The sequence below is a fragment of the Engystomops pustulosus genome, chromosome 4 (assembly GCF_040894005.1).
Source record: "Engystomops pustulosus chromosome 4, aEngPut4.maternal, whole genome shotgun sequence".
NCBI classification, from domain to species: domain Eukaryota; kingdom Metazoa; phylum Chordata; class Amphibia; order Anura; family Leptodactylidae; genus Engystomops; species Engystomops pustulosus.
The window spans coordinates 211,987,647-212,010,446 of record NC_092414.1 but is presented as its reverse complement, the minus strand read 5'-3'; the positions used below and the strand labels follow the sequence as shown (position 1 = coordinate 212,010,446).

At 36.8% G+C, this 22,800-nt stretch overlaps 1 protein-coding gene across 1 annotated transcript; it reads right to left on the bottom strand.

Moving 5' to 3' along the window:
• Window positions 1-1,375: 1,375 nt before the first annotated feature.
• On the bottom strand, window positions 1,376-22,420 carry LOC140128568 (uncharacterized). Its single transcript, XM_072150266.1, has 11 exons — window positions 22,411-22,420; window positions 14,574-15,587; window positions 14,276-14,380; window positions 13,245-13,363; window positions 12,684-12,745; window positions 11,786-11,925; window positions 11,122-11,181; window positions 6,533-6,704; window positions 5,131-5,295; window positions 4,080-4,284; window positions 1,376-2,798 (listed from the first exon to the last, which is right to left on the bottom strand). The coding sequence occupies exons 1-11, from the start codon at window positions 22,418-22,420 to the stop codon at window positions 2,760-2,762; spliced, it is 2,091 nt and encodes a 696-aa protein (XP_072006367.1). The 3' UTR covers window positions 1,376-2,759.
• Between the last annotated feature and the right edge of the window lie 380 nt (window positions 22,421-22,800).

Below are 22,800 nucleotides of genomic sequence, written 5' to 3'. Positions count from 1 at the left end.
GGATATTTTCCAAGCTGCAGGTAAATTTATCTCCTGGTGTTTTTATTACTCTACATTAGAGATGAGCGAGCATACTCGTCCGAGCTTGATGCTTGTTCGAGCATTAGCGTACTCGTAACTGCTCGTTGCTTGGATGAGTATTTCGCCAGCTCGAGAAAATGTCATCTTGCGGCGTTTAGTTATTTGGCGGCCAGAAACAGAGCCAATCACAAGCCAGGAGACTCTGCACTCCACCCAGCATGACGTGGTACCCTTACACGTCGATAGCAGTGGTTGGCTGTCCAGATCAGGTGACCCTGGGATAGACTAGCCGCTGCCCGCGCTGCTCGGATCATTCTGTGTCTGGATGCCGCTAGGGAGAGAGCTGCTGCTGGTCAGGGAGAGCGTTAGGGTGTTCTATTAGCTTACTGTTAGGCAGGAGTGATTCTACAAGAACCCAACAGCCCTTCTTAGGGCTAGAATAGCGTTTTTCAAAAGTTAAAGTGACACATTCAGTCACAGCACAAAATCCTTTTGTGTGCTGTCAGTGTAGCTTAGAAACTAGCCATAGCAATCATCTTCTGTGGTTGCTGTCTGATTTCTTCTGCACGTTTTGTTCTATTATTATTGGATGTTTTAGATGCTATCTAGCCTCATTCGGTCACTCTGTCATTGCCATGCTGTTGCCCATAATTTTGGCATAAAGGTGCGTTTAAGCAGCCTCAGAGGCATCCATGCATGCTGCCCCTGCTGTTTCCTGTCCATTTCCGTGGTGTTTCCATCCTTTTCTGAGGTTCCCAGGTGTTTGGCCAAGCTTCCCTGTGCAGAGCCTTGGTCCCCTTGAAAAATGCTCGAGTCTCCCATTGACTTCAATGGGGTTCGTTATTCGAGACGAGCACTCGAGCATCGGGAAAAGTTTGACTCGAGTAATGAGCACCCGAGCATTTTAGTGCTCGCTCATCTCTACTCCATCATCAGTGTATGAAAAAATGAAGGTGGTGCCAATAATGATGGACAGCACGTGGCTCTATAAGCGTGTCAGGGATGGTATATTTTGGTAATATAGTGGAGTACTGTATATGGGGGTGGTTTATAAACAAATTAATTTTCAATGGAATTAAGCAATGGGGATTTTCATGTAAATTGTAACTGAGACTAAATATTTGAAAATAAATTAAAAATTAACAAAAACATCTAACACAAACAGATCGTGAGAAACATCATTTTATTCAATGTTTACACGGCTTTGTAGCAATTCAATAATTTACGTTACTGTTCAGAATGGATAGAAGTAAAAAAAAAAAAATCTCACAATTCATAAATAACATAAAAGACGACATATAAGACAGAATATAATATATATTGTTTCATAATAAAAGTGCTAGTGACACCTGCTCTAATACAAAACATGCACATGTATAAATAATAATAATTTATTTTACCTTAATACTCATATAAATAGCAGTAAACAAGAATATTTAATATTTCTGGAAACTCTATATCGCGACCTCGGGATCTTCCCGGTACTGAGATCCTTCATTTTTTGTTTTTCATGCAAATCACAAGTTACAAAAGTGAAAAGTGCCCAGAAAGTGGAGATATGTGTACAATATACACACAATATACCGTATATACAGGCAGTCCCCGGGTTACATACAAGATAGGGTCCGGAGGTTTGTTCTTAAATTGAATTTGTATGTAAGTCGAAACTGTATATTTTATAACTGTAGATCCAGACAAAAAAAAATTGGGCCCCAGTGACAATTGGAGTTTAAACATTTTTTGCTGTAATGGGACCAATGATTATCAATAAAGCTTCATTACAGACACCTTACAGATGATTATTGCAATCTGGGATTATAATAAAGCATCCTGAGAGCTTCACCAGAGGTCACAGGGGTCTGTCTGTAACTATGGGTTGTCTGTAAGTCGGGTGTCCTTAAGTAGGGGACCGCCTGTACTCGAGTATAAGCCGACCCAAGTACAAGCCGAGGCCCCTAATTTTACCACAAAAACCTGGTAAAACCTATATAAGTATAAGCCGAGTTTTGGTTTTCAGCACATTCTTTTTGGTGCTGAAAAACAAGGCTTATACTCGAACATATATGGTAACTACTTCACCAACCCACCTAGGTTGCAAACCATAAGCATCAACATTATTCATTGGATTTCTACTTCAAAGTTCTCCCCTGAAATTATCTTGATTTTTCACTTGGACTTGATATAGAGACCCAAACTTAAAATTATTTTTATGAAATTTTGGAAACTTTACAATGAGTTCTATGTATTTTACTCATAAATAGCTTTTGACTGATCCATATAGTAATGTCCTGTAACACGATTTAACAACACATGTCCATCCAGCTCAGCCTGGTTTTCAACAATGTTACTTCGAAGGAAGACAAAAGCTTCACAAAGTGGATGTAAATTTTCCTCGAAATCTTAATCGTCAATGATTGGGTGTCAGAAATTTTGTAAATTTACTAAATCCTCACTTCTTTAACTCAATAGGGTATAGACCATGACCGGGGGTATAAGCAGTTGCATGTAGACCTTGGTGCCCAAGGGGATCTAAGGACCTTTCTTTCAAGTAAAATGTTTGATTAATTTTTAGGTGCAACAACCTTCTCAGTAAACATTCACCCTTCAACCTACGTAATATAAGTCCATGTAAATGATGATGTTAGATCATCTTGAGGTTGAAGTGTTAGAGGTTTTTGTTTTCTATGCTCGCTATGTTTGTATATCTTGTTCTTCTTTTCTTGTAGATTGTGGTGGACTCAGGGTTGGTTGGCGAAGTTGGATCTGGGTATGGGCATCTGAAAAATAATAAAAACAGATGTTAAAGATCATCAGAAAATATCATTGTCCGTGTTCTATGTCTGCGGTGCTTTATGGTTGGTCATACTCTATGGCCAGATCAATGAGCATTTTGACACTCTGTTACTGGAGAACATAAAGTGACGACATATAAGATGATGGGAGAAGTGAAAATCTACAAAAAATTTAATTTTTATTTAAATCTTTCATACAAAAAGATCAGGTTTAGCATTTGGGTTCGAAAGCCTGACTCAGACATGCTGAAGAGCCAATCCGGCAAGTTCACGCCTCTAGCAACCAGCCATGGCTATGATTGGCCAGGGGGCATCCATTTGCCGGATTGGCTGATTGATTCAGGCGAATAAACCGGAATGCTGAACCCCAAGAAGAACCATTAGGGCTCCTCATCTTTTGTAACTTTTGAATTTTTTAACAATAAAGGTTACAAGGTAACAATATTTGATGATTGTCAACATATACAAAAATCATGTAGCCAGATACCACAATCACTGGGCGGCATATTCATAGCCACATAGCTTGCGCTATCTTGGGGGATGGATGAGGGTTGTGGTGGTGGGGGGGTGAGTAGGTGGGGGAAGAGGTAAATAGAGTAGGTCCATGGAATTTCGAAAGTTTGATTTTAATACTAGTTCTACAATGAAGAGTGTATTAATGCCTAGCAATGATTAGAACCATGCACAGGGGCCTGAGGTATTTATGAAAAGGTGGAATCTTGGGTTGAAGAAAAATAATAATTATTATTAATTAAGTATTAATTCTTAAGTCTTAAGATACAGGGGTTTAAGAGTTCTTGTTTTTTAGCTATTGGAGACCATCTGTAAAGAGCTAATCTTGCTCTCGAAGAATCTGGAATATCACTACAGTCCCTGGGTTACGTAGTACAAGATAGGTTCCGTAGGTTTGTTCTTAAGTTGAATATGTATGTAAGTCGGAACTATATATTTTATTAATGGGACCAAAAAAAAATTGTCTGGAGGTACAGAGACAATTGGTCCATTTGTAACTAGGGGTTGTCTGTAATTTGGTGTCCTTAAGTAGGGGACCACCCGTACATTATTAAACCCAAGACCACATATTTAAGTGTCTCAATTACTTAATTTCTCCTATGGAGGTACAGCAGATTGAAGTTCACTGCAAATTTCTTTAGGTTCCCTAATGAGGACTCTTTGAGACCATTTTATTATCATAGGACCCTTCTGATCCTTTAAAAAATCATGAATTATACAAATGTCCCCATCCTGTCCATCCTAAAAACATACCTTTTGAGTGTTAACCTTTTCCAAGGATACCTGGAAATTTTCTCTCCCCGATGAACCTCTAGGAGTCCCAGAAGATGGAATAGTTATAGATGCAGCATCGCTCTCCGATGATGTCTCCAATACATGACTTGGATTGACAAAGACAGGTTCTTTGGCCGTGTAGCCCCATTCTTCATTTAGAGAACTTCTGTCGGGGTCGATTAACCTTTTGGAAAAGAGCGGACTCATTAATTAAGGAATATTATAAGCTTAGGGGATATTTTATAACTTTACAATTTTTGAACGATTAAAGGGTAGGGAAACATTACAGCCCATTTTATATCAGAACAATATATCTAAAGGGGTTTCCTCTTCAATAGAAAACCAAGGGGCAGCGTATGAAGGAAAATTTAAGGAAACAATCTACCCAACCCCAATGACATCAATTTAATTGCACACGTGACACCGGGGATACTTCAATTTGGCCCAGTAAATGTCATCACAAAGAGCTTGCTGGGAGCAGACGAGCTGGGTAGTGGATGATCATCCGAGGAGCCTGGGGCATCATCTGGAGGGGTAAGTATTGTGTCTCCTTCAATTTACCCCCAAATGCTGCCCCTATCTGGGTTTTTTAGTATAAAGAAAGTCTTGAATACAGTAAATGAACCCCTACTATATATGTTTCCATAGTTACAGACTACAAATCAAATGTAGTCAGATCCAAGAGGCATTTAATGGACAGTAGAAAAAGAGGTAGGAGAGTAAGAGGTAACTAGAAAATATGCAATTATTTTATATAACGATTCCTTTAAAGACCTATGCGTCTTCATGATAACGAACATCAAATTTACCACGTCTGTAGACATTTTATCTAGTAGTAACAATATTTCACCCTCTACCCCAGACATGTCGTCTAGGGGCAAGACGGAGTAAATTAGTAACCTCAGAATAAGAGCGTCTAAAGTTGCTCAACAAACACAATAAAACAATAAACAGATTGTAAAAATTTGAGTAGCCTTCATCTATATAAAATAACAAAACCAAAAAAATTTCCAGAATTTGTTCTTCTTACCTTCGGCTGTCCGTATATTTCCGACGGTACAGAAAAACGGCCAGTAACAAAATAATAATGAGAAGAACTGCAACACCGGCAACCACACCGCCAATGACACCCGGCTTACTGACAGCCACTTGACATTGGGCTCCTGAGTACCAGAACTGGCTAGAAGATTCACAGCTATGATAAAAAGAAAAAAAAACATAAAAATTTTGTTTTTTAAGCAACAGTAAGAGACAAACATCAAAGTATTGTAGAAACAGAAGATATGAGTGAAGAATAAGGAAAATGCGACTGTCCTCAAGTCTACCACTTGGCATTGGTTTGCTTCAAAGGACATCTACTACCAGATTATCAGTGGTAGACTGTCCAATAATTGATGCTCCTTACCTCTAGGGGATGGTGAAAGTGTCTCCAGCCTAGGCTACATGCATATGACTGTGTGGGGTGCTAATGTTCCCCCATAGACTGCAATGGCCGCACGGAGTGATACTGTACTGCTCTATATCTAACATGTCCTATCTTTCCCAGTAGTACGGCCCATACGCCGTGCGTGTCAATGGAGGAGGGAGGGATCACCCCTCCTCCTGTCCATCACAGCGGACGTATGTCTGCCTGGCTGGACATATGCCTGGATAAGTCAGTGACCACTATCCGGCTGTCTGAAAATCTTGCGCATGCGCAAGAACTTCTCCCCGGCTTGTCAGTGTGGCTGCACAAGACATAACTTCTCGAGCGAGCGGACAGAGGGAGTGAATATTAATGAACTGGGGGGCATGCATAATTAAGGGACGGAAGTGCCATGAGGCTAATTTACATATTTTTATAACCTCAGTTTCTCGATAAATGTTCTTGCAATTATTTACTTTCTGTGTACCTCTACTTATGTAAAAAAATTAAATTGCCAGGTAAATGGGTTTAAGTTAATAAGAAAAAATGTGCTAACATAGCTTAAAGGGAACCTACCACCATGAAGCTACCAATAAAGGTAGAACTGGTGGTAGGTGCATGTATAGGACGTGAGGATAGCCCTTTGTAGAGCTAATCCTCACGTCCCCGCAATCTTTATTGCCCTAAAATTGTAAATTTACTAAAGAGGCTACTGGGTCGTGGAGTAGCCGGACATGAGGCTACACGGAACAGCTACTCCACGCCTCAGTAGCCTCTTTGTTCCTCCTACCCTGACATCTTTGTCACGTAGCTGCACGCCCTCATCTGAGAAATAATAATAATAATAATTCTGATCAGTGAGCTCTAAATCAAACAGTTCATATTCTTGGTGTAAGTTGATCTTACATCAAAATTTCCAAGTTTTAGAGAATCACCAAACAAATGTTCATGTTATTCCCAATTAGCGTTAGAAAAGTCCCCAAAATATTCTACCAAATAGTAAGGTGTTAAGTAGGATAGGACTTACTAGCAGTTGGGACCATTGACTGACACCAGACATTGTCCATGATTACAATTCATGAAATTTGGACTATTCCCGCTGCACTTGGAGACACATAGGAACTGATTGGAGGAAGTCATAATCCCGGAGAAATACTGCTGGAACTGTACAGGGATTGTGTCAAGACCCGAGCACAGACCTAGAAAGAGAGAACAAAACAAGGAGGGGAATTAATATGTAGAACTATATACCAATAATGGCAATATGATAGAGATTATATTCCTTTACATAGAGGGCAGTATTATAGTAGTTATATTCTTGTACATAGGGGGCAGTATTATAGTAGTTATATTCTTGTACATAGGGGGCAGTATTATAGTAGTTATATTCCTTTACATAGAGGGCAGTATTATAGTAGTTATATTCTTGTACATAGGGGGCAGTATTATAGTAGTTATATTCTTGTACATAGGGGCAGTATTATAATAGTTATATTCTTGTACATAGGGGACAGTATTATAGTAGTTATATTCCTGTACATAGGGGGCAGTATTATAGTAGTTATATTCTTGTACATAGGGGGCAGTATTATAGTAGTTATATTCCTGTACATAGGGGGCAGTATTATAGTAGTTATATTCTTGTACATAGGGGGCAGTATTATAGTAGTTATATTCTTGTACATAGGGGGCAGTATTATAGTAGTTATATTCTTGTACATAGGGGGCAGTATTATAGTAGTTATATTCCTGTACACAGGGGGCAGTATTATAGTAGTTATATTCCTGTACATAGGGGGCAGTATTATAGTAGTTATATTCCTGTACATAGGGGGCAGTATTATAGTAGTTATATTCCTGTACATAGGGGGTAGTATTATAGTAGTTATATTCCTGTACATAGGGGGCAGTATTATAGTAGTTATATTCTTGTACATAGGGTGCAGTATTATAGCAGTTATATTCCTGTACATAGGGGGCAGTATTATAGTAGTTATATTCCTATACATAGGGGGCAGTATTATAGTAGTAATATTCCTGTACATAGGGGGCAGTATTATAGTAGTTATATTCTTGTACATAGGGGGCAGTATTATAGTAGTTATATTCTTGTACATAGGGGGCAGTATCATAGTAGTTATATTCTTGTATATAGGGGGCAGTATTATAGTAGTTATATTCCTGTACATAGGGGGCAGTATTATAGTAGTTATATTCCTATACATAGGGGGCAGTATTATAGTAGTTATATTCATGTACATAGGGGGCAGTTGTATAGTAGTTATATTCTTGTACATAGGGGACAGTATTATAGTAGTTATATTCTTGTACATAGGGGGCAGTATTATAGTAGTTATATTCCTATACATAGGGGGCAGTATTATAGTAGTTATATTCATGTACATAGGGGGCAGTATTATAGTAGTTATATTCTTGTACATAGGGGACAGTATTATAGTAGTTATATTCTTGTACATAGGGGGCAGTATTATAGTAGTTATATTCCTGTACATAGGGGGAAGTATTATAGTAGTTATATTCTTGTACATAGGGGGCAGTATTATAGTAGTTATATTCTTATACATAGGGGGCAGTATTATAGTAATTATATTCTTGTACATAGGGGGAAGTATTATAGTAGTTATATTCTTGTACATAGGGGGCAGTATTATAGTAGTTATATTCCTGTACATAGGGGGCAGTATTATAGTAGTTATATTCCTGTACATAGGGGACAGTATTATAGTAGTTATATTCCTGTACATAGGTGCAGTATTATAGTAGTTATATTCTTGTATATAGGGGGCAGTATTATAGTAGTTATATTCTTGTACATAGGGAGCAGTATTATAGTAGTTATATTCTTATACATAGGGGGCAGTATTATAGTAATTATATTCTTGTACATAGGGGGAAGTATTATAGTAGTTATATTCTTGTACATAGGGGGCAGTATTATAGTAGTTATATTCCTGTACATAGGGGGCAGTATTATAGTAGTTATATTCCTGTACATAGGGGGCAGTATTATAGTAGTTATATTCTTGTACATAGGGGGTAGAATTATAGTAGTTATATTCCTGTACATAGGGGGCAGTATTATAGTAGTTATATTCTTGTACATAGGGGGCAATATTATAGCAGTTATATTCTTGTACATAGGGGGCAGTATTATAGTAGTTATATTCCTGTACATAGGGGACAGTATTATAGTAGTTATATTCCTGTACATAGGTGCAGTATTATAGTAGTTATACTCTTGTATATAGGGGGCAGTATTATAGTAGTTATATTCTTGTACATAGGGGGCAGTATTATAGTAATTATATTCTTGTACATAAAGAGGCAGTATTATAGTAGTTATATTCCTGTACATAGGGGCAGTATTATAGTAATTATTTTCTTGTACATAGGGGGCAGTATTATAGTAGTTATATTCCTGCACATAGGGCAGTATTATAGTAGTTATATTCTTATACATAGGGGGCAGTATTATAATAATTATATTCTTGTACATAGGGGGCAGTATTATAGTAGTTATATTCTTGTACATAGGGGGCAGTATTATAGTAGTTATATTCCTGTACATAGGGGGCAGTATTATAGTAGTTATATTCTTGTACATAGGGGGCAGTATTATAGTAGTTATATTCTTGTACATAGAGGGAAGTATTATAGCAGTTATATTCTTGTACATAAGGGGCAGTATTATAGTAGTTATATTCCTGTACATAGGGGGCAGTATTATAGTAGTTATATTCTTGTACATAGGGGCAGTATTATACAAGTTATATTCTTGTACATAGGGGGCAGTATTATAGTAGTTATATTCTTGTACATAGGGATCAGTATTATAGTAGTTATATTCTTGTACAGAGTGGGCAGTATTATAGTAGTTATTTTCCTGTACATAGGGGGCAGTATTATAGTTGTTATATTCTTGTACATAGGGGGCAGTATTATAGTAGTTATACTCTTGTACATAGGAGGCAGTATTATAGTAGTTATATTCTTGTACATAGGGGGCAGTATTATAGTAGTTATATTCCCGTACATAGGGGGCAGTATTATAGTAGTTATATTCTTGTACTTAGGGGGCAGTATTATAGTAGTTATATTCTTGTACATAGGGACAGTATTATAGTAGTTATATTCTTGTACATAGGGGCAGTATTATAGTAGTTATATTCTTGTACATAGGGAGCAGTATTATAGTAGTTATATTCTTGTACATAAGAGGCAGTATTATAGTAGTTATGTTCTTGTACATATGGGGCAGTATTATAGTAGTTATATTCCTGTACATAGGGGGCAGTATTATAGTAGTTATATCCTTGTACATAGGGGGCAGTATTATAGCAGTTATATTCCTGTACATAGGGGGCAGTATTATAGTAGTTATATCCTTGTACATAGGGGGCAGTATTATAGTAGTTATATTCTTGTACATAGGGATCAGTATTATAGTAGTTATATTCTTGTACATAGTGGGCAGTATTATAGTAGTTATTTTCCTGTACATAGGGGGCAGTATTATAGTTGTTATATTCTTGTACATAGGGGGCAGTATTATAGTAGTTATACTCTTGTACATAGGGGGCAGTATTATAGTAGTTATATTCTTGTACATAGGGGGCAGTATTATAGTAGTTATATTCCCGTACATAGGGGGCAGTATTATAGTAGTTATATTCTTGTACTTAGGGGGCAGTATTATAGTAGTTATATTCTTGTACATAGGGACAGTATTATAGTAGTTATATTCTTGTACATAGGGGCAGTATTATAGTAGTTATATTCTTGTACATAGGGAGCAGTATTATAGTAGTTATATCCTTGTACATAGGGGGCAGTATTATAGTAGTTATATTCTTGTATATAGGGGGCAGTATAATAGTAGTTATTTTCCTGTAAATAGGGGGCAGTATTATAGCAGATATATTCTTGTACATAGGGGGCAGTATTATAGTAGTTATATCCTTGTACATAGGGGGCAGTATTATAGTAGTTATATTCTTGTATATAGGGGGCAGTATAATAGTAGTTATTTTCCTGTAAATAGGGGGCAGTATTATAGTAGTTATATTCTTGTACATAGGGGCAGTATTATAGTAGTTATATTCCTGTACATAGGGGGCAGTATTATAGTAGTTATATTCTTGTACATAGGGGGCAGTATTATAGTAGTTATATTCTTGTACATAGGGGGCAGTATTATAGTAGTTATATTCCTGTACATAGGGGGCAGTATTATAGTAGTTATATTCTTGTACATAGGGGGCAGTATTATAGTAGTTATATTCCTGTACATAGGGGGCAGTATTATAGTAGTTATATTCTTGTACATAGGGGATAGTATTATAGTAGTTATATTCTTGTACATAGGGGACAGTATTATAGTAGTTCTATTCCTGTACATAGGAGGCAGTATTATAGTAGTTATATTCTTGAACATAGGGGGCAGTATTATAGTAGTTATATTCCTGTACATAGGGGGCAGTATTATAGTAGTTATACTCTTGTACATAAGGGGCAGTATTATAGTAGCTATATTCTTGTACATAGGGGGCAGTATTATAGTAGTTATTTTCCTGTAAATAGGGGGCAGTTTCTTACCTGTAACATCAAATTGTTCATTGACATTTGATCGGCTTGAATTGAAACACAAGATTCCAGCTGGAGAAAATGAAAAAGATTCAGATGTCAAGTTTGTTGCTTATGAGTTTTCTTACACACTATACTATAGGGACCCCTAATAATACCAAGTAGCCACGGATACTCCTGAACCCCCTTTTGCCTTGAGTCTGGATGCCATGAAGCTGAATATAATATTATGGCCCAGTCATACTTATATAAGTCTGTGTTATTATAACTTGTGCTTTATTGTGTCTTTTAATTAAAACAGTTCCCCATAATACACCAGTTGTCTGTGAAATAGCAGTTTAGGGACTATGTGGGGTATTATGGAGACGTCCTGCACTGACTAAATCACATAGTGTGACATAGAATCTTACTATTTAGTGTTTTACAATCTCTGTCCTTGTCTGTCTCCCTCTCCCCCCTCTCCAAATAACTTATATAATCTAATTCTTCTTGAGCCCAGTTCATCTTGGTTTACCAAGATGGATTTAGCACATAGCGATATTTCTCTATGTCAGTGTTGGAGAGAGTGAAGAAAAAGATCTAGATACGTGTAGGAAGAAGAACATCTCATTGATACAATAGTAACCACTTACATAAGTTGACTTAAAATCTGTTGACCCAAATTGATGTCACTTACCTTCAGATGTGGAGTTCATGGTGCAATTTTCCGTCTTTACTGCATCATTAATACTTCTCACAGCGGCTGCGTGTTGTTCCTGGACGTTGTTAGAGTCCACGCTCAGGAGAACCTCATGGTCCACACGGATACTGCCCTGACTAGGAGGAAGAGGGACAGTAATTATGTACATGTCCTGCATGTAGTCCTGGTCTGTGCTGTAACATCCTGTCTACACCTGCTGCCTGCGATGTCTTCTCATATGGTGTCACATTATCTAAGATAACTAACAGGGACAGTGACATCACAAGCTAATTGTCTCTTATCATGACTATCTCCACCACTCATGTTCCTGGTTTTGGTTTGATCTTTATGCTATGGCAAGGTCAACATCCAAATGGTCACCACCTGTACTCTCAGATCAATGGAAGCCAGACAGCTCCCCAAAAGTAGTTGGACCCATAGCAACTGTATAGTTATCCCAGTTCCAATGGATACAATTTGTGCTTCTGCTATTAGTAGGCAGCAAAAACAACCCCAACCACAAACTCTGTTTCCCGCCATTCAGACGTAATAAAGCAAAACATACATTAGGGGGGATTAATTAACACACTTGCACCAAAATGTCAGATTTGCACCAAATATGGTCCAAAATGTCTTAAGCCACATGTCTCGAGGCTTTTAGACCTTTGTTTGTCTATTTACGACTTGTCTGGCTAAGGTGGGCATGGGCTTTGGAAAATGGGAAAGGGGCGTTGCCAACTGAAATTGTCTGGGTGTCAAAAAATTCTGTTGTAGAGTTTAGGCCAATTAAAAATAGGTCTGAAGGAGGAACTGGTACAACAAAAGTCTAATGTTTTCTAGCTGGTGGAACCTAAGACATTGTATTTTACATCTGCTCCATTGTGTGATGTCTCACCTTATAGCGGAGATTCTGACCTCTATGAAGTGGGGAACTCTCAGTCCATAGAAAATATTGATCTGCAAGGGAAGAGTCAGGACATTTTATAACAAATACAAGATGACCTTGCAATTTTCCAAAAACATTTTGTCTTATTTACATGGAGAGTGATTGGGAGTTCCAGCATTTATGACCATGGTGCATTGTGAGAACTGCCAAAGACTTTATGGACAAGGTATCATCCAAAGAAAACCAATGAAGCAGTTTGAATGGATGGGATTGGTTCTGAGCAGCCTCCGGTGGTCAACTTTTTGACTTTTAAAAATGTGAAATTTGGACAAAGTTTCATAGAAATCCTTTCCTCAAGAGCTGCATTCACTTTCCCCCTAAGAATAACTACGTATAGAGTTCTCCATGGTTGGTAATATTACATCCACTAAGCCGGTCTTTCCCAATATTGTGCATGAACTATAGAACTAATTTATATATAGAATGATATTGATATGAAGTTACCCCCTACTCACTATATATCCCATCCTATATCTCTCCCACCTTAGTAACATATGACATTGTACACACCTGTTGGATGAACCTGGCAGTGAAGTTCTTGTATACGGAGGAGCCCTTATTATTCAGATCCTCTGTATAAACCTCGTTCACAATGTAGACTGTGACGATGACCTTGATGATGACTTTAGCTGAAAAAAAGAAAAATTAATAGTCAAAATGATACAAAAAAAATCAAAAATTTTTTTCTAACTCGTTGTTTCCAGATGCAATTGGCTTTTGTTACTATGTATTCAGAGAACATCATGGTTTAGGTTTGGAACCAGAGTTGTGTGTGAGGCTTTAAGAGATTGTGGATTCAGGGAAGTGACCTACAGGAGGAAGATGGGAGACATCTTTCTTATTAAATAGGGGTCAGTGTAGGTCTTCACTCAGTGCTCTACGGCTTGTGCAATTTGTTCATGTATAAAACATGGAGTCTTGAAATGCAGAGTGAGAGAATGGAGGAAGCCTTGCAGATACAATCATCAACTTGGATGCTATTTTATATAAACCTTTAAAATGAAGGGGTTTTCCAAGAATTATGGAAAATCTGATGGGAGCTGGGGCAATGCACTTATATACGCTGCATATACTTAGCTGGTTTCTGCGTTACTCTGGTACCACTTGTCTATGGCAACTCCAACTGGCCATAATTGGCCATGCTTTGGCCAATTGGTGTCCACATCAGACCATTGGACGTCACTACTTACATCCTCTTAGATCTTAAGGGACCCTCCATGGTCTGAAGAGACCTGTGTGTGGCTGAAGCAGGTTCTGTGACCCCTTTGACTTCTGGCCAGTGGGAGGTGCGGAAGACCAGAAGTCCAAGAGCAATGCAAGACTGGAGTTATTTTTTGGCATCTCTGCCCCAGGATTTCTGATAACCCCCTATAATTTTCGGAATTGTGCTTGGAAAGTCTGCCAGTATGATGGAATGGTTGGGTGACACAAGAGGGCCTCTACTAGATGATGAAGGGGGCTGTACAAGACCCAGTTTTAAATTAATAGACTACCTTTAAGTAATATTGTAATGTATACATGCATAGACTTCCGATACTTACCAGGTCTTATCTCATTGGAGATGAAGTTACAATCGTTTCCATAAAAGTTCTCTTTGCAGACACACAATGAGTCATTGTAATATCCACCAACACCACAGGCACCACCTATAGAGAGGAAGAGACAGAACCAGATGTAAATGACGTCTCAACAATGATCAGTTATTAGAAAATTAGAGTTGAACAAGTCTTTAGAGAAAGACCCTGCAGTTATACTAAGTATGCAGCTTTTATGCAGAATTATGTTTTATACAGTTATTTAGTAAATATACTGAAACCCATTAAATCAGAAGATACTCACTCGTAGTGCTGGTGGGAAGAGGTGTACTGGTAGATTGGGGATGTCCAGATGATGTTGACTGTTCAGTAGCTCCTGATGTTTCAGGTTCAGTGTGCAGCTCAGTGGAACCAGAAGAAGAACTACCAGCAGTAGATTTGGATAATGAGGGAGAAGTACCTCCAGGGGTGACAATAGATGAGGTGGAGTTAGGGGTGTATTCCGTAGAAGTAACTGATGCCATGGAGACTGTTGATGGTCCTGGTGTAGAAATGATGGTTGTGTTGGATGTAGTATTAGCATCAGTCACCAAGGATGTTATGTGGTTTGATGTTGGTCCAGCAGTCCCAATAGATGTGGTTAACGTAGTACTATATGTAGTACTCATATTAGATGAAGTAGACTCAGTAGAGTAAGTTGTCTTATCTTCAGTTGTAGAACCAGCAGAAGTAGTAGTAGTAGAGTAAGTAGGGTATGACGTAGTCAAATTTTCTTTAGTAGATTCAGAAGAGTATCCTGTAGTAATATCTTCTGTGGTAGAGTCAGTAGATTGAGTTGTAGTAATATCTTCTGTAGTAGAGTCAGTAGATTGTGTTGTAGTAATATCTTCTGTAGTAGACTCAGTAGATTGTCTTGTAGTAATATCTTCTGTGGTAGAGTCAGTAGATTGTCTTGTAGTAATATCTTCTGTAGTAGAGTCAGTAGATTGCCCCGTAGTAATATCTTTTGTGGTAGAATCAGTAGATTGAGTTGTAGTGACCTCTTCTGTAGTAGAGTCAGTAGATTGTCTTGTAGTAATAGATTTTGTGGTAGAGTCAGTAGATTGTCTTGTAGTAATATCTTCTGTGGTAGAGTCAGTAAGTTGTCTTGTAGTGATATCTTTTGTGGTAGAGTCAGTAGATTGTGTTGTAGTAATATCTTCTGTGGTAGAGTCAGTAGATTGTCTTGTAGTAATATCTTCTGTAGTAGAGTCTGTAGATTGTGTTGTTGTGATATCTTCTGTGGTAGAATCAGTAGATTGTGTTGTAGTAATATCTTCTGTAGTAGAGTCAGTAGATTGAGTTGTAGTAGTATCTTTTGTGGTAGAGTCAGTAGATTGTCTTGTAGTAATATCTTCTGTAGTAGAATCAGTAGATTGAGTTGTAGTAATATCTTCTGTAGTAGAGTCGGTAGATTGTCTTGCAGTTATATATTCTGTAATAGATTCAGTAGATTGTCTTGTAGTAATATCTTCTGTGGTAGAATCAGTAGATTGTGTTGTAGTAACATCTTCTGTAGTAGAGTCAGTAGATTGTGTTGTAGTAATATCTTCTGTAGTAGAGTCGGTAGATTGTCTTGTTGTAATATCTTCTGTGGTAGAATCAGTAGATTGTTTTGTAGTAATATCTTCTGTAGTAGAGTCAGAAGATTGAGTTGTAGTAATATCTTCTGTAGTAGAGTCAATAGATTGTGTTGTAGTAATATCTTCTGTAGTAGAGTCAGTAGATTGTGTTGTAGTAATATCTTCTGTAGTAGAATCAGTAGATTGTGTTGTAGTAATATCTTCTGTAGTAGACTCAGTAGATTGAGTTGTAGTAATATCTTCTGTAGTAGAGTCAGTAGATTGAGTTGTAGTAATATCTTCTGTAGTAGAGTCAGTAGATTGTGTTGTAGTAACATCCTCTGTAGTAGAGTCAGTAGATTGTCTTGTAGTAATATCTTCTGTAGTAGAATCAGTAGATTGTGTTGTAGTAACTTCTTCTGTAGTAGAGTCAGTAGATTGTCTTGTAGTAATATCTTCTGTAGTAGAATCAGTAGATTGAGTTGTAGTAATATCTTCTGTAGTAGAGTCGGTAGATTGTCTTGTAGTAACATCTTCTGTAGTAGAGTCAGAAGATTGAGTTGTAGTAATATCTTCTGTAGTAGAGTCAGTAGATTGTGTTGTAGTAACATCTTCTGTAGTAGAGTCAGTAGATTGAGTTGTAGTAACATCTTCTGTAGTAGAGTCAGTAGATTGTGTTGTAGTAATATCTTCTGTAGTAGAGTCAGTAGATTGAGTTGTAGTAATATCTTCTGTAGTAGAATCAGTAGATTGAGTTGTAGTAATATCTTCTGTAGTAGAATCAGTAGATTGTCTTGTAGTAATATCTTCTGTAGTAGAATCAGTAGATTGTCTTGTAGAAATATCTTCTGTGATAGAATCAGTAGATTGTGTTGTAGTAATATCTTCTGTAGTAGAGTCAGTAGATTGTGTTGTAGTAATATCTTCTGTAGTAGAGTAAGTAGATTGTCTTGTAGTAATATCTTCTGTAGTAGAGTCAGTTGAATGTGTTGTAGTAACATCTTCTTTAGTAGAATCAGTAGATTGAGTTGTATTAATATCTTCTGTATTAGAGTCAGTAGATTGTGTTGTAGTAATATCTTCTGTAGTAAATTCAGTAGATTGTCTTGTAGTAATATCTTCTGTAGTAGAGTCAGTAGATTGTCTTGTAGTAATATCTTCTGTAGTAGAGTCAGTAGATTGTCTTGTAGTAATATCTTCTGTAGTAGAGTCAGTAGATTGTCTTGTAGTAATATCTTCTGTAGTAGAGTCAGTAGATTGTCTTGTAGTAACATCTTCTGTAGTAGAGTCAGTAGATTGTGTTGTAGTAATATCTTCTGTAGTAGAGTCAGTAGATTGAGTTGTAGTAATATCTTCTGTAGTAGAGTCAGTAAATTGTGTTGTAGTAACATCTTCTGTAGTTGAGTCAGTAGATTGTCTTGTAGTAATATCTTCTGTAGTAGAGTCAGTTGAATGTGTTGTAGTAACATCTTCTTTAGTAGAATCAGTAGATTGAGTTGTATTAATATCTTCTGTATTAGAGTCAGTAGATTGTGTTGTAGTAATATCTTCTGTAGTAAATTCAGTAGATTGTCTTGTAGTAATATCTTCTGTAGTAGAGTCAGTAGATTGTCTTGTAGTAATATCTTCTGTAGTAGAGTCAGTAGATTGTCTTGTAGTAATATCTTCTGTAGTAGAGTCAGTAGATTGTCTTGTAGTAATATCTTCTGTAGTAGAGTCAGTAGATTGTCTTGTAGTAACATCTTCTGTAGTAGAGTCAGTAGATTGTGTTGTAGTAATATCTTCTGTAGTAGAGTCAGTAGATTGAGTTGTAGTAATATCTTCTGTAGTAGAGTCAGTAAATTGTGTTGTAGTAACATCTTCTGTAGTAGAGTCAGTAGATTGAGTTGTAGTAACATCTTCTGTAGTAGAGTCAGTAGATTGTCTTGTAGTAACATATTCTGTAGTAGAGTCAGTAGATTGTGTTGTAGTAATATCTTCTGTAGTAGAGTCAGTAGATTGTCTTGTAGTAATATCTTCTGTAGTTGAGTCAGTAGATTGTGTTGTAGTAATATCTTCTGTAGTAGAATCAGTAGATTGTCTTGTAGTAATATCTTCTGTAGTAGAATCAGTAGATTGTTTTGTAGTAATATCTTCTGTAGTAGAGTCAGTAGATTGTGTTGTAGTAATATCTTCTGTAGTAGAATCAGTAGATTGTGTTGTAGTAACATCTTCTGTAGTAGAGTCAGTAGATTGAGTTGTAGTAATATCTTCTGTAGTAGAGTCAGTAGATTGTCTTGTAGTGACATCTTCTGTAGTAGAATCAGTAGATTGTGTTGTAGTAACATCTTCTGTAGTTGAGTCAGTAGATTGTCTTGTAGTAATATCTTCTGTAGTAGAGTCAGTAGATTGTCTTGTAGTAATATCTTCTGTAGTTGAGTCAGTAGATTGTGTTGTAGTAATATCTTCTGTAGTAGAGTCAGTAGATTGTCTTGTAGTAACATCTTCTGTAGTAGAATCAGTAGATTGTTTTGTAGTAATATCTTCTGTAGTAGAGTCAGTAGATTGTGTTGTAGTAATATCTTCTGTAGTAGAATCAGTAGATTGTGTTGTAGTAACATCTTCTGTAGTAGAGTCAGTAGATTGAGTTGTAGTAATATCTTCTGTAGTAGAGTCAGTAGATTGTCTTGTAGTAACATCTTCTGTAGTAGAGTCAGAAGATTGTGTTGTAGTAATATCTTCTGTAGTAGAGTCAGTAGATTGTCTTGTAGTAATATCTTCTGTAGTAGAGTCAGTAGATTGTGTTGTAGTAATATCTTCTGTGGTAGAATCAGTAGATTGTGTTGTAGTAATATCTTCTGTAGTAGAGTCAGTAGATTGTGTTGAAGTAAAATCTTCTGTAGTAGAGTCAGTAGATTGTGTTGTAGTAATATCTTCTGTAGTAGAGTCAGTAGATTTTGTTGTAGTAATGTCTTCTGTAGTAGAGTCACTAGATTGTGTTGTAGTAATATCTTCTGTAGTAGAGTCAGTCGAATGTGTTGTAATAATATCCTCTATAGTAGAGTCAGTAGATTGTGTTGTAGTAACACCTTCTGTAGTAGAGTCAGTCGAATGTGTTGTAATAATATCCTCTATAGTAGAGTCAGTAGATTGTGTTGTAGTAATATCTTCTGTAGTAGAGTCAGTTGAATGTGTTGTAGTAACATCTTCTGTAGTAGAATCAGTAGATTGTGTTGTAGTAATATCTTCTGTAGTAGAGTCAGTAGATTGTCTTGTAGTAATATCTTCTGTAGTAAATTCAGTAGATTGTGTTGTAGTAATATCTTCTGTAGTAGAGTCAGTTGAATGTGTTGTAATAATATCTTCTGTAGTAGAGTCAGTAGATTGTCTTGTAGTAATATCTTCTTTAGTAGAGTCAGTTGAATGTGTTGTAGTTACATCTTCTGTAGTAGAGTCAGTAGATTGTCTTGTAGTAATATCTTCTGTAGTAGAGTCAGTTAAATGTGTTGTAGTAATATCTTCTGTAGTAGAGTCAGTAGATTGTCTTGTAGTAATATCTTCTGTAGTAGAGTCAGTAGATTGTGTTGTAGTAATATCTTCTGTAGTAAAGTCAGTAGATTGTCTTTTAGTAATATCTTCTGTAGTAGAATCAGTAGATTGTGTTGTAGTAACATCTTCTGTAGTAGACTCAGTAGATTGAGTTGTAGTAATATCTTCTGTAGTAGAGTCAGTAGATTGTGTTGTAGTAATATCTTCTGTAGTAGAGTCAGTAGATTGTGTTGTAGTAATATCTTCTGTAGTAGACTCAGTAGATTGAGTTGTAGTAACATCTTCTGTAGTAGAGTCAGTAGATTGTGTTGTAGTAACATCTGCTGTAGTAGAGTCAGTAGATTGTGTTGTAGTAACATCTTCTGTAGTAGAGTCAGTAGATTGAGTTGTAGTAACATCTTCTGTAGTAGAGTCAGTAGATTGTGTTGTAGTAATATCTTCTGTAGTAGAGTCAGTAGATTGTCTTGTAGTAACATATTCTGTAGTAGAGTCAGTAGATTGTGTTGTAGTAACATCTTCTGTAGTAGAGTCAGAAGATTGTCTTGTAGTAAAATCTTCTGTAGTAGAGTCAGTAGATTGTGTTGTAGTAATATCTTCTGTAGTAGAGTCAGTAGATTGTGTTGTAGTAATATCTTCTGTAGTAGAGTCAGTAGATTGTTTTGTAGTAATATCTTCTGTAGTAGAGTCAGAAGATTGTGTTGTAGTAATATCTTCTGTAGTAGAGTCAGTAGATTGAGTTGTAGTAATATCTTCTGTAGTAGAATCAGTAGATTGTGTTGTAGTAATATCTTCTGTAGTAGATTCAGTAGATTGTTTTGTAGTAATATCTTCTGTAGTAGAGTCAGAAGATTGTGTTGTAGTAATATCTTCTGTAGTAGAGTCAGTAGATTGAGTTGTAGTAATATCTTCTGTAGTAGAGTCAGTAGATTGTGTTGTAGTAACATCTTCTGTAGTAGAGTCAGTAGATTGAGTTGTAGTAATATCTTCTGTAGTAGAGTCAGTAGATTGTCTTGTAGTAACATCTTCTGTAGTAGAGTCAATAGATTGAGTTGTAGTAATATCTTCTGTAGTAGAGTCAGTAGATTGAGTTGTAGTAATATCTTCTGTAGTAGAGTCAGTAGATTGAGTTGTAGTAATATCTTCTGTAGTAGAGTCAGTAGATTGTCTTGTAGTAACATCTTCTGTAGTAGAGTCAATAGATTGAGTTGTAGTAATATCTTCTGTAGTAGAGTCAGTAGATTGTGTTGTAGTAACATCTTCTGTAGTAGAGTCAGTAGATTGTCTTGTAGTAATATCTTCTGTAGTAGAGTCAGTAGATTGTTTTGTAGTAATATCTTCTGTGGTAGAGTCAGTAGATTGTCTTGTAGTAATATCTTCTGTAGTAGAGTCAGTAGATTGTGTTGTAGTAATATCTTCTGTGGTAGAGTCAGTAGATTGTCTTGTAGTAATATCTTCTGTAGTAGAGTCAGTAGATTGTGTTGTAGTAATATCTTCTGTGGTAGAGTCAGTAGATTGAGTTGTAGTAATATCTTCTGTAGTAGAACCAGTAGATTGTGTTGTAGTAATATCTTCTGTAGTAGAGTCAGTAGATTGTGTTGTAGTAACATCTTCTGTAGTAGAGTCAGTAGATTGTGTTGTAGTAACATCTTCTGTAGTAGAGTCAGTAGATTGTGTTGTAGTAATATCTTCTGTAGTAGAGTCAGTAGATTGTGTTGTAGTAACATCTTCTGTAGTAGAGTCAGTAGATTGTGTTGTAGTAATATCTTCTGTAGTAGAGTCAGTAGATTGTGTTGTAGTAACATCTTCTGTAGTAGAGTCAGTAGATTGTGTTGTAGTAACATCTTCTGTAGTAGAGTCAGTAGATTGTGTTGTAGTAATATCTTCTGTAGTAGAGTCAGTAGATTGTGTTGTAGTAACATCTTCTGTAGTAGAGTCAGTAGATTGTGTTGTAGTAACATCTTCTGTAGTAGAGTCAGTAGATTGTGTTGTAGTAACATCTTCTGTAGTAGAGTCAGTTGATTGTCTTGTAGTAATATCTTCTGTAGTAGATGCAGTAGAGTATGTTGTAGTAACATCTTCTGTAGTAGAGTCAGTAGATTGTGTTGTAGTAACATCTTCTGTGGTAGAGTCAGTAGATTGTATTGTAGTAACATCTTCTGTAGTAGAGTCAGTAGATTGTGTAGTAATATCTGTAACAGTAGTATCACTAGTATATATTGTAGAAACATCAGGAGTAGTAGAGTCAGTAGTGTATTTGGTAGTAGGTTCCTGGGATTTTGTTGTTGTTCCTGTCAAACAAGAAATTTTTGTTAGTAAAATATTTTATATTTTACAATCTCTGGTACCATTTATACAGGTGTAATTATACCTGCAGACCATTGGGTTAATTCTCTCACTTCAATGCCGAGACATACTACATGATGCGGCACTATATCTTTGTGTATGTACAAAGTGAAAAAAAGGTAAAAAAAAATCTGAATTAACCTTTTTTTTCTGAAGGAGGGACACACCCCTATGATGAAAAACATTCGACTGGCTCATATAACAATAATAATTTTATGATATAGTAAAATGTACAATTAGTGTGTATTACTATCACTAGTATGTGTGATAATCACAGGTTTATCTGAAGTCCCTGGCTGTAAGGGAACCATAAATTATTGATTAATAGCTCAGTTTCTCCTGATCACGCTACACGTCAGTATCTGGTATCATAGTAATTATGGTTAAATCACAGGTGTTGGATCATCAAGTCTCTCCCGATATCATGTCTTCCGATAAACCCTGATATCTTTGCTCTCCGGAAAGGCGTCCAGGCCCCTCTTGCACCATCAGCCATAGCAACAATTTGTGGAAGATAAAATGCAAAATCCAAAATACTGCAAAAATTCTGAGTTTTTCTCTATATAATGCTGGCAGCATCTCACTGCAGGTTTCTGCCTCTCGTTAACGAGATTGGCCAGATTATGTCTCCCCTTTGGTTCCACCTTATTCCAATAATCTAAGACAAACCTCCTGCCATGTGTAATTTTACAACACATCTTATTTGGTATTTATGGTGAACCTTTGGTACGGGTGGCAGAGGTGGTACACAGTGTCCTCTCTCTGGGCACCCAGGTCATCACCCCAGTACCGAGTTCACCAGATAGGACTTGACGCCGTCTCCTTCAGGGAGAGGCAGATCAGAGCGACACATCCTTGGCTCACCAGCAACAAGAAGGTCCAGATGAGGAAGAACAGAGCTTGGATATCATTGGAGCTTCTTCTCCGAGTCCTGCATTTCTTCCTGTTCAGGGGACCCTGAAGGCAAGCTACAATAATAATCCAAATTTCTCCTCCTTCTTCATTCTGTATTGGTGACCTTGTAGTTTGGGCAATTAGACTCTACTACACAGAGCCTGA

Excerpts from the sequence above, each read along its gene's own strand:
- LOC140128568 (XM_072150266.1), bottom strand. Across the intron at positions 14,381-14,573 it reads TCTTCCCACCAGCACTACGA|GTGGTGCCTGTGGTGTTGGT; the intron begins GTGAGTATCTTC and ends TCCTCTCTATAG. Across the intron at positions 5,296-6,532 it reads GTCAATGGTCCCAACTGCTA|CTGTGAATCTTCTAGCCAGT; the intron begins GTAAGTCCTATC and ends TTTTTATCATAG.